Raw genomic sequence first — 12,508 nt, forward strand, 5'->3', positions numbered from 1 at the left:
AAACCATGTTGCCTGCTTTCGTACGCGTCCTCACCGTTTAACCCCCCCCCCCCTAATTAAGGCAGTACAATACGATTGATGGAGTTTAAAGTGTTGCTTTATTCATCGAAAGTTTGGAGACAACACTACAAAGCTACCACATGATGACCCTTTGTGTTGGTGACCTAAACCTCGGGAGAATATTCGACATGCCCACCGAGAGGTGACACTCTCATAGCGCTTTGCTTCTGTGGTGGTGTAGAGGCCGAGATGACGCTGAGAATTGCTCACACAATTTTGCGGTCGTGAACTTTTACCAGCCGAGCAAATAATTGAACAGGTTTCGTTTTCGAGCCTGTATTTGATCAAACATCAAAGAGCTATTACGTGCTGTTGGAAGAATGCCACGAATGGCACAAATGTTACCTTAAACATGATTGTGAACAGAGGGCCCATGCTACCAATACAAGCACATGCAGCTTAAAGATGGGTTGCATTTCCAGCTGGAGACGATATAGCTTTTCTTGCTACGACCTACCGTATACGGCAGGGCTGCCCAAACTGCGGGTCTGTTTGAATCCTACAACAATGTTCGTTAATCAACGCGATTGTTTACGTTGGATTCTATCAAGCACGGCGAGTACAGTACTGGCTACTCCAGCACACATGTGACAACAGCATTCCAACTTTGGCCTACTTTGTGACTAGTGGAGTAGTTGTTTCGAGTTGTGGAAAGCTTTGGCACGGAAAAGAAAGACAAGCTTCTTCGATGTCTGCCTAGACCTGCGAATGATGCCTACAGTCTTTAACTTGCACGCGGAAAAAATGTAAGCCACGTTATAATATGGCTATATCCTATAACTGAAAAAGCAACACGAGTCTTGATGTGAATATTCTCTTCAAACTGGTGCATCATTCTTTTCAGAGATTTGCAAAAGTGATCACAAGAAGCAAATAATGCCGTTCATATCCAAAAACAAAGGGTTGTGCAAAAACCAAACAAAATTAGGAGATAATTGCTTTTGACGGTAACGCACGGCACGGTGGCAACAGTGGACATCGGACCTCGAATAGGAAAACACCGACATCATGGGACCTCCTTTGCCAGTACCAAAATATGAGAATAGGTTTTCCCCTTTTTCCTGGCAACAAAACAGGTGTTAAGATGTTAAAACACCAAACTGAAACCTTACAAGGAATCATGTCTACATTAATCACAATACTTGTGGCCAGAATGCAAACAAAAAACATACTCTGATAATATATGCATTGTCCTTGAAACTGATTGGTCCACACCAGAGACGGCTTTCTTTAGAGTCGGTGTTAGGGACTTGACTCGAAAGAAAGCGGTCTCTGATGTGGACCAATCAGTTTAAAAGAGAATGCATTTCTTATCAGACTATGTTTTTTGTTTGCATTCTGACTACAAATATTGTGGTTATTGCAGACAGGATTCCTTGTAAAAGGTTTCAGTTTGGTGTTTTAACATCTCAACACCTGTTTTATTGCCAGAAAGAAGGGGAAAACCTCTTCTCAGAAAAACAAGCATCGCACTGCAAACACATTCCCAAGTTGTGAGGCCTGGAGATCCACTGCAGCTTCTCCAAGGCGTCTAGAGCCCACAAAGGTGTCTGCAGCCTGTCGACCAGCAGAGGAGGTAGGGGCTTGATTTTTAAGAATTCCCTTCATTTCCACGAGCCGGTGTGACGAAATGTGAGGTCCAAAAGCAATCCCTCGTGCAAAGCGTTGTTGAGTGGCTCCCGTCCACGTCTCAGTTCATCACCCAACCCCATGACCCTCTCATCGTCAGCATGCAGAGTTAAGGCTTGACGATCTTCATTGCCAGGTATTCCTGATGAGACAAAGAACAGGACAAGTTATTGTTAACAACAAATGTAGTGAAGTACGAATACATGTCCATATTCGACTCTCTATTGTTTTTCAAAGGAGACAGAAGTTCTTAAATATGTACAATCAGCAGCTGACGTCGGGATCAATAGCGACGCATGAACACGTGACGGGGCGGCTCAGGAGGTGTGCGTGGGCTGCCACCGCTCGCCAGTGACAGTGACCTGGAGGTTTCAGTTCAGTGCAGAATGACTGCGCAACACAACAACATCTATTTTAAAAAATGTGAATTGGACTTTTATCGGCTTATTTGGCAGACAGCCATAATAAGACATACACGTGGCTAATTTATACATATTTAGCATTCATTGGGACACTCTCTTACGTGACACATGCCAGTGAAGGTAAGATAATGATAGCATATGTCAAACAACCGCATACAAATGCTGCTTAAATAAAAAAAAAACAAGTGTGCATGATCAAAACGAGCATTAGGAAGAGGTAGACAATCTGGATTGGGCATTTAGTGGGGAGTCAATGACTTGCTCAAGGAGGTGATCGAGAGAAGATTCTTGTGGAAGAGACGAAGAGCAAAGAAATAGAACGATGCTCGTCAATGTCCCGTGGACAGTTGAAGAGGGCAGCGGGACGACTGAGCATGGTGGACGAGAGAATTGAAGCCCGTGCGTGTCTACTAAAGATGGGACACTTCAGGACCAAAGCGAACTAACCGGGAAGGCGTAGAGGAAGACGGCGAGGAAGAGCAGGACGAGCATGAGCAGGAGGGAGCCCAGGAAGAGCCACTTGTACCTCCTCCACACGATGTAGCGCAGCGTTTTGCACGGAGAGCTGAACCACAGGAACGACGTCTCGGGGCGACTGGACAATGGGGTTTGAGGGTGGGGATGAAATCCGCGACAAGAATTGAGGACGCGACACCGCGGATGGCTAGCGGTCAGAGACCACGCCTCGAGTCTATGAGGCGGTGTGTTTACGAATGCGTTGAGCTTCGTTAAGGGACGGAATGAAGTTAAGAAGTCAGGATCACGTTAGGCCTCACGAGGTTTGAGATGAGCTTAAAGGTTGGTATTTCAGCACTAGTTAAGTCCCGTGGTTTAGGAACACATTTCCTAAGATTTCAGAATTAAGAATTCGTTTTTGGATGCATGTGCCAGTGTAGCTTAAGAGCTCAGGGCTTTGAATATTGGTTGTGGCTCCAGTTTGGTGGGGTAAAAAATTTCCAACTCAGTTTCAATGAATCATCTTAAAGTAATGGCAAGGGACTGTGTTGTCCACCAGAAGAGAACGGGGAATGACTGTGTCTTGACAGGACAACTCCTCCTGACACCCATTGAGGTATGTGTACTGACAGCTTTTTTTTCAACATTCACTATTCCAGCAAACACGCCGAGCGTTGCTGTTGCTTTGCCTTTGCACAATTGGTTGTCGCACCGCAGTGCCACGCATGGTCACTCACAGCCACATGGAGGCACTGCAGCGGGCATAAACAATGACTGCAGTATGATCGTGTTATTTCTCATTTGTGTAGGCATCAGTGTGTGTCTGTTTTTATTGACGTATATAGAATTTCAGTATCTGCGATGGCGTCTTCTCATCCCAGGTTACTAAAAATACCTGCAAGAGAAGAACTGGGGACATAATTCATCACCTCAGTAAATCGGAGCCAGAAGCTGCCAAGGGTTGTAAGGAACCACAGACTGACGGTGTGGGTGAGTGTGTGTCTGGTGTGGGTGTGTGGGTACGTGTGTGTGGTGTGTGTGGTGTGGGTGCATGCGTGCGTGTGGTGTGTGTGGTGTGGGTTTGTGTGGTGTGGGTGTGGGCGTGCATGTGGTGTGGGTGTGTGCGTGCATGTTTGTGGTGTGGGTGCATGCGTTCGTGTGTGTGGTGTGGGTGTGTGCGTGCGTGTGTGTGGTGTGTGTAGTATGCATGCGTGCGTGTGTGTGGCGTGTGTGGTGTAGGTGTGTGCGCGCGTGTGTGGTGTGGGTGTGTGCGTGCGGTGTGGGTGTGTGTGTGTGTGTTTGCGTGTGTATGTGCGGGTGTGTGTGCACTTCGGGTCCTCCAAGCGCGGGTTCATGTTGGGCTCGTCACGTCCGACTCCAGCCGGCTTTTCGTCTGCCTCCTGCTCTGACAAAATCTCCATGGTCAGCTCCACCTTGCCCTGTCCTCACCACACACACACAAAGATCCCCAACTTTACTAGAACTCACTGTGCAACCTGGCTGAATATTCTAATCGTCAAAGCGGTACTCATTGTATTGACCACAGAGGGATGATGGTCTAACGAGGATTTGAACTCGCACCCTTGCGGTTGCGAGGCGTTCAATCTCCCGCTGAGCCACATGGCCGGATATAATTTTATCGTGCGCAAATAAAAAAAGAATGCCCATGGAAAAATAAAGAAGAATAACAAATAGCAAATGTAATCCCTTTGCTGGGTTTGAGAACTGCGCCGCTGTTCAACCCCCATTTCTCACATTGCAGGGGAAACGCTACAAGGTGCAGCGCTGCCACGGCTTGCTCGTGGCCGTGGCCGTTGGGAGGTGCTCCACTGAAGGGGGCTCTCGAGTGAACCTCTCTAGAGGGCATTTGGTCAACTCTGCCATGCTGGCCAGACGGCGTGGGAGTCCCCACACTTTACCCCACTACACGTGGCCTGCCGATCGACTGCGGTGCACCCATTTATGCCGCCGTGTGAGCAGAGGCACGGCGGGGGGGGGGGGGGGAAGAGGGGGGGATTAAAGAAACTCGCCACTGTTGTTTCAACCGCCGCGCCGGGAGATCGAGTCGATCCGGCGACCTCTCGATCGTAGGTCCCGTGCGCTGCCAACCGTTACTCCGTGATGGCGCTCCCGTTTGCACGTAAGCGCGTGCTTAATAAGAACGATGATGATGAAGAAAGATTCGCAGTACCGCACGGGACCGCCCCGTCGCTCGCCACCCACTGCACCAGGCCAAGGCCGATGGGCTCTCACCGCGAGGGCAAACGAGTCTCCCTGCTGCATGACGCACGGCCACCAGCCGCGCACGCTCTTCTGCTGGAACAGAGACACGTGCTTGGTCGAGCCGCTCAGCATGCGCTCGAGCGTGCACTTGTCAGCCGTCTTGGACGGCTTCAGCATGCGGTGCAGGTCCAGCTCCACCGACCCTGAGTTCGCACGGGCACGTCAGGACGGGCACGTCAGGACGGGCACGCAAGGGTGAGCACACGTGGAGGTACAAACAGCCTCCGAGGAATCCTAAACAACGTGCGCAATATCCTGGTCACGGATCGACAGAGATATTGTGATCCATCATTTTTTTTTGGGTGAGGTCGCCACAGGAATAAACTGTTAGTCGGACACCCTCCCCCACCCAGCAAAGCCAATTGATCAAGTTGTCACGTGATGAACAAACGTGCCGATTATCATTGCTTCAGCAGCACCGCCGATGTGTTGGAGGGCAATCCACGACATTTAACAAGAGATATTGTGATTCAAAAATATTCATACACAAATTTTATTTCAGCATTTCCCAATAGCAGGTTTTGCTTTTTTTAATGTGTGGCCTTATTCTTAAATCTTTAGGATGAAGTGGACAAAGCACCGTCATTATTCCCAGCAGCAGCAACTCCTGCGGTGAACGTACTCACTGCACTTGGCTGTTGTATATCATAAACACCACACGCAGGAATATAGACGTCAAAGTGTGAACACAAACCTACTGAAACACAAAAAACGTGCACGTCTGCCATGTGGCACGCACTTGTTGCATGAGTATACTTTGAAAAAAAATGTTTGCGTAAAATTGGGGTATAAAAGAAAATAAAACAGCTCCAATTTGAAGGCAAATTCATACTCGCAAATTACATTTTGGGAAAGCGCCGTGCGTGCCAAGTCGCTGTAACCACGCGCACCGCTGTACGCACAGCAGGTGCAACCCAGATGCAGGGACTCAAACGCGAATGCTCACAACAGTAGCAACAACCGACGGCAACTATCAATACATCCTCACAGGAGGTAAACAAGATGTTCACAGTTAGCCCCCGCTCGGGTGGCTGTGCACCTCAGACCTAGCGGAGTCAGCGCAGAAGAGAGATGAGCTCGAATCTCGGTGAGCCACAGGAGTGAGTGAGAGCGAGAGGGCAGGCTTGTTGTCAGGCTGGGTAGCGCTGTGGACAGGTCGCCTCACTCACGCTCGGAAGGTTGCCGAGTTAGACACCAGTCAGGGGTGGTCGACTCATCCGAGCTACCCTCCAAGGTAGATAAAACGAGTACCAGTTGATGGGAAGTCAACAGTTGGTTGTTCTCTGGACACAGTGGCCGCTGCTGTAGGAATGTGGAATTTCCTGCACTGGGTCAGACAGCCAGTGGAGTGAGTGCCGCCCCATGCTCATTTGTCCAGTGGGAATCTTGATGATTTGACTGAATTAACTCTAACCACGCTATGATGGCTTCAGCCAGGTCAATAATGGAGACTACAGGTCCTGCTGCTTTTACAATATTTTATGCAATACGTAGGAACTGGGAAAAAAGTTTACAAAAATGTAAGTTGATTCAAATATAATTTTATTTATTATAGGTTACTGAATGACCGACTTCCCCCTCTACCGCCTTCCGTATTCCCAAAACTCTTCCACGTCACACTGAACGAACGATAATTAAACGGCTTAAATGGGTCCCATTGTGTGGCCGACTCACTCCCATCTCCGCCACAAAGCAACGGAGATTGTGCGCACATTTCACGAGGAGGGCGAGTCACGCTCAACAGACGGCCGCGTTCACCGAGTGGCCGGCTGCGGCCGGTTGGTGTCGGCCTCCAGTCGACACCGTTTACGAGGACACCAACGGAGTGGCTTAGCATTTTTTGCGGTGGAAATGTGTGCTGTTTTTGTGCAAAAACAGAGCTGTTTTCTGTTTTCTATTCCCCGGGGCCCCTGAACGATTTACAGGAACACGTGCGCCACGGTGACGCTGCTTTCTTCCTGCTGCTGCCGCCGTCACCGCTGCTGCTGTTGGTCATCAAATGTCCCATGTTCACTCCACTCATGATTGTTCCCAGCCTGGGCTCTGTGACGCACCTTGAGGTCTGGTCCTGTTGGAAGCATGTGTCGCAGCGGAAGGACTGTTCACACATGAGTTAGTTTTTATTATTATTGAAAAGATGACGATAATAGAGAAACAACTATTAATGTATGGTCCACAGTCGAAACAGGAGATGAATGCCATGCCGTCCTCGTTTGAGCGGAAACGCATTTCGACGTTGGCCTTAGAGGCGAAACATTCGGTACTTGCATTGTGTCCTACAGTCGGGCATCTCGTGCACGTTATGCTTCGATCTCCATGTAACCCATCAACCCCTGGTGCAAGCAATTTCATTAGTGGTAGGTGGCACTAATTGTCAGGATATCTCAATTACGCCATCGGCATCTAGGTGTCAAATTGATCAACTTTAACCCATTCTGGAACTCCACACTACAGAGAAACCATGTGTCGCTTTATGACATCCTTCAAGGGCCTACGTTACACGACTCAAGAACGTTTGTGAAATAGTGAATAGTTCACCGTGTGCCAAATTTGTGAAAGAATCCTGACCAAGTTTGATTACGTGATCGACTCAAATGGAGTGTCTCCAGGCTCAAGCGGGTGTTGAGTGGTGCTCCACTCTCTTGCAAGCCCGGAGGCTGTCCTCGAGTCAACGACCGCCCGCAAAGTGGCACTTCTTTTATTGACGTCAACTGCTCGCCTCAAAAATATGGCTGATGCACAATCAGAAAACTGGTGGAATTTTTATTATTATTTTTCACTTTTCTTTTCCAGAATAATTTCATTCGGTGTTGTGTTATTTGTTTTTTGTAATTTATCGTCACCATTTGATTGGGTTTAATCATTGTCTCATACTGTAAGTCCAGTTATAGTTGATAAAAAAAATAACCAGAATATTCTGCCACCCTTTACATTGCTAAGAAGACAAATCTCAATATTCCAGCTTCTTTATGAACATTATGGTTGAGAGTGAGACACTCAAAGATACCCTCGAGCAATCGGCGGAATGTTATTCTTGCAATACTGGTCACGATTTACACTATGAGATCTCCTTTACCAGTGCCAAAATATAGTAATACGGTTTTACCCTTTTAACTGGTACAAAATCTGACACCTTTATACAAGGAATCATGTTTGCAATAACCTCAACACAAGAAGTCAAAATGCAAACATGATGCCTTGTATAAAGGTGTCAGATTTTGTACCAGTTAAAAGGGTAAAAACCTATTACTACTACTGGTCACGATGTCAGAGGTAGTGAGACGTGCTGTTGGTATGGAAAGAAGTCAAGGATGTCCTGTAGTCCCCTCAAGGTGGTGCATCGAGTGGTTGGGACTCTTAAGCATTGCAGAATGTATTGCATCCATGAAGAGTGGACATACCAGCAATTGAAGGTGCTAGTCTGGAACGACAGGCCGACTCGTGGGGCAAATCCCTGTTATCAGAAGAGCCCCGCTGCGCTGGTTACCACGAAGATCCTTTACTTGACGACCAGGAAGTCACGTGATAGTAATCCAAAAGCTCTTTTTGTGATTTCCGTTTCGTAGTCCCAGCCAAGTCACCAGGGACTGGACTATGAGAGCATCACACAAATACTGCTTTTGATTTCATTTGGTCCAGCTCAGCTCTTGAGGGCATTAATCAGAACATGGACACATATGGAAAAAACCTTCGCTTAAAACAACATGAATTATGGCAGCATCTGGTGTCTGGGTTCGAGAAGTCATAATGCGGTGTAGTCATGGCCTTCTGGGATTTTTCCCTGGTTAGTTTGTTCCTCGCCTTCCTGGAGAAGTCGTTTCTTAGATTGTTCAGAATCGACGCCTCTACAATTTGAGATGATTCAGAATGCAACAGAGACCACATTGTAACTGTCTCTTTGAATCTTGCACCCTTCTACCTACTTAAAACACATCACAAGTCACAGTCATCCATGGGACTGTACCCACAATGGAAAATAAACTATGCTTGGCAATCTCATTCATAGTCATGGTGTAACATAAGTCACAATTTGAACTTGGAAATTCTGTTTACTCTTAAACTTCAAAAAGGGTGCCTTTGTCTGTCAATCTCCCATAATATCCATCGCTTAGAAATTACTACGAAAATCTCAAACAATCGATCTCACCATATCTGTGATGAACAATGCTGCTTAACAGAAGCAGCAGACACGGTAACATATGTAGGCTAAAAGCACCGTCTGTTTCTCCCTGAGCAAGTTGAAGTCCCGCATATCCCAGCGTGTCCCTCTGCTGCTGCTGCACAGCATGTCTCTCTCCTCGAGGTAATCGTCTGTGTCTTGTGGCCACAACTTGACCCAGTGAAATGTCCCTGACTTGACCTGTCTCCCCAGGAGGTGAACGCAGGGTGCCTGCAGAGGTACTGGCAAGCTCATCAGGAGAACATGGGCAGGGAGCCGTGAAATTTGACCCAAGAATTTCAAAATCGTGCGAGGCACACGTTTTTTTTTTTTCCTGGGACCTGCATGTGGTTAGTTTAGCGATTTTCCTCTTCACTCACTATAAATGCGCATTCCTTCGTGCACCGCATTTTCAGACGTTTATTTCACACAATAAAAACATACAAAGAGGGCAGCTGGGTGGGGGGGGGGGGGGGGGGGGGCTCTGGGGAGCTAATGCCTGTCAGGGTGCTGAGCCAGCAGCTCAGGGGTCCTGGGCCTCAGCCACGGGTTACCGCTCAGTCAGGGCCCTCTCATCCTGAGGAACGTCTCGTGGCCTCCCCGCAGAGCCATCGCAGATTTCAACATAAAAGCACGAATCAAATTCTTATAAATTGAGTTTTTTGCTTTGCTTCGCTCAACCGGTGCCAGATTCCAGGGTGCTCACATTTGCAATGGGCATGGAATTAAGTTCGAGTGTCTTTAAGTGGCCCAGCGTGCCTGTCTGGGCAGAGCTGGAGAATCTCGCTGAGAAGACGTCTACGGAAATGTCGATGGGACTTTGCCGTCGAGCTGCCATCGTTTACAATGTGTTGATTTCCCACCAGCACGTAGTTGCAATGTGAATCGAGATCAGCTCTAGAATTGACATCTGTGGCACCGTTAGGTGGTCTGATAGGTGGGCATACAGCACGCTTGCTTTGTTAAATAGTTTAACAAATATATTTAAATTTCAGCAGCATTTCGCGATTTAGACGTGACCTTATGACAACGAGTACCGTTTTGTAGGAAGTCAACAGCGTTAATCCAGGGAAGAGGGTTGTCCCTACCAGAGAAATGTATAATTTCCACTCTTAGGTAAGGGGTTCCTGCATGGAAGCATTGATTTTTATAATTACCAAAGCATGCTGAAAAGTTAACTCGTTTGGAAAAATTACCAAGTAAAGATCACTGTGTGTCAGCGCAAAAAAAAGTCATACCCTATCCATGCAGAAATAAAGCTTGCTCTGACCATGTATTGATCCCGTATAGTACCCGAGTCAGTGGATATAATTCTATATTGCTATGGCAAGGAACAGTCTCTACAGGGTGACAATCGCACTTGTCATGGCCACCTCCGACAGGTAAACGCAGTCGGATCTTTGTTTAACTGGGGGTAGCAAAACAAATGTATTTAAGAACCACGTTTTGTGTTTAGTTTCTTGTCCTCACGCACCTCCGATGAGCAGGGCTGGCTACACACGTTGCGACAGAGGTTCACCATCCGCACATACAGCACATCATCTGCATGTGATTCCCCCAACCTGCCTTTTCAAGTGCCCTGATTGTAGACGTGGATCACAGCACGTGGATCACAGCACGTGCGGCAATGAGGAGCTGTGACGCGCGGCAGAGGCTCGGAACACCTACACTCACTGCGTCTCATCCGCCCCGCGATCAACCACCACGGACACTGCAGATCACGTGACTTCCCCATCGGCTTCTTCCTTTCCGTGGCTCAACTCTGGAATTCCCTCCCATCGTTTTATTTTCTAATCTCTAATAACCTTTATAAGGGTATCAATTATTACCCAGTACAACTTTTTATAGTGACGGTTGTATCTGGCCACGTTCAATGTTGGGTCTTGGTGCCTGCGCTCAGCCACTGCGTAAAACAAAAAATTGCCACGATATATTTCTGTTTTGTGGCTTAAAGCGGCCCCGCTTAAACACAGCGATCACGACAATCTGTCCAACGCTTCGCACTCGACGTTTTATCACTGATCCCACTCCACGTCTGCTCTTCGTGGTCCCCAAAACCCATCCGGGGTGGAGCAGACGTTGGGCGATTTTTCAAATGGTGCTCACGTTCACAGCAGCGACCACTGCTGCGCATTTTTAAGGCAAATTCCATCGGACTTGGGGAGGAGGAGGAGGAGCGGCAGGCAGACACGGTTTGGCAAAAATAAGTTTTTTTTGCGCGCATGCTCAAGCGAACAAAAGGCTAGGCAAACAACTCGGTTTGGTTTTAATTTTGTGCAGCCAAAAAAATATATAAAGAGGAAAACAAAAAAGCCAAAGTCGGCCTGGCCAGACGTGAAGCGGCATGCACCCCATTCGCCTTTCCACCCACGAGCGCGTGGGGGTCCTTTTGGCTCCAAGGTCGAGTGGGAAGAGAATTTTGGAGGCTGGAGGCTGTGGTGGGTGGTATTCAGGTTGATGTGCCCTGGATGGTAGGGAGAGTACTTGCAGTACCAGGGGGTGGCTCAACGGTCATGACATACAGGAGCAAGCACAAGCTACAAGCACACGAGGTCCTCTGGAAGGTGGCTGGAGGAGTACTCTGAGGATTTCGGTGGCTGGGATTGCCAAATGATCAATCCGCTCACCATTGAGCCAGTTAATATAGTTTGACAGTTTCCTTCCGACTACGACCTACGCACTGTTGGAGTTACTGTTGAGGACAATGCCGGATGGCACTGTGGCACAGCACTTCCTTACAAGCTGGAAGGAGGAGTTGGTTCGGCCCGTTATCCACAGGAAGGGACACATGCAGTACCATTCCATGGGGACTTAACAGCGGCTGTTCTGTGGATGGACTGGCTCCCACCATAGCAATGTATTATTGGATGCTGACAGCCACCAATGGAGATGAGCGTTGTGCCAATTCCCAGTTGATTGTTTAATGCTATGATTGTACACACTTAGAACTTGACACTGTTAAGAGTAATAACTATGGTATTATATATAAAAAAATACCGATATGTATAAATGCATCTTCCTTAATTGTATCCAACATTGATGAAGATTCAGAGTTAAGCAAGTGACTGTGCACGTCAACACATGAGTGTACACTGGTTTTCATCACAGGCCCATATTAAAGTACTAATTTATATTTAAAGATGTCCATTCGTCTACACGTGTTCTGGGCCAGTTGGAATGTCACGGAGCCTCGCCTCTGATTTTAATGAGTGCACAACAGGGGTCAGGTCTCGTAGGGTTCGCAGCATTGCCAAAGGCAATTTATCAAAGTAGCTAAAGTTGTTTTGAATATCTTTATTGAAAATAAAGTAGCACGCATGGTTTGATTAATTGAAAACATTTCAAAGTTTCCAATGTGTGCATTTAAAAATGTGTTTTCAATGCATGATAGGCCCTTATTCTTTGCCTAGATCGCATGGCTGGCCTGAGGAAACTTGCGAAGGCTTGGCGACCGGTGCCGGAGGGGGGTGAGCCGCTGTAGGTTCTGCGAATTATTGTA

At 47.6% G+C, this 12,508-nt stretch overlaps 1 protein-coding gene across 1 annotated transcript in view; it reads right to left on the reverse strand.

Annotated features, from left to right (window-relative positions):
* Positions 1–1,336: 1,336 nt before the first annotated feature.
* The window catches only part of LOC133343259 (dysferlin-like), a 173,064-nt gene continuing 161,892 nt past the window's right edge, over positions 1,337–12,508 (reverse strand). The window contains 4 exon segments of the mRNA XM_061552707.1: positions 1,337–1,831; positions 2,559–2,706; positions 3,897–4,006; positions 4,821–4,993. Of these exon segments, the coding sequence (XP_061408691.1) occupies positions 1,799–1,831; positions 2,559–2,706; positions 3,897–4,006; positions 4,821–4,993 (464 nt within the window). The 3' untranslated portion in view covers positions 1,337–1,798.

This window comes from Lethenteron reissneri, chromosome 17 (genome assembly GCF_015708825.2).
Source record: "Lethenteron reissneri isolate LAM-NWPU_2019-01 chromosome 17, ASM1570882v1, whole genome shotgun sequence".
Lineage (NCBI taxonomy): Eukaryota > Metazoa > Chordata > Hyperoartia > Petromyzontiformes > Petromyzontidae > Lethenteron > Lethenteron reissneri.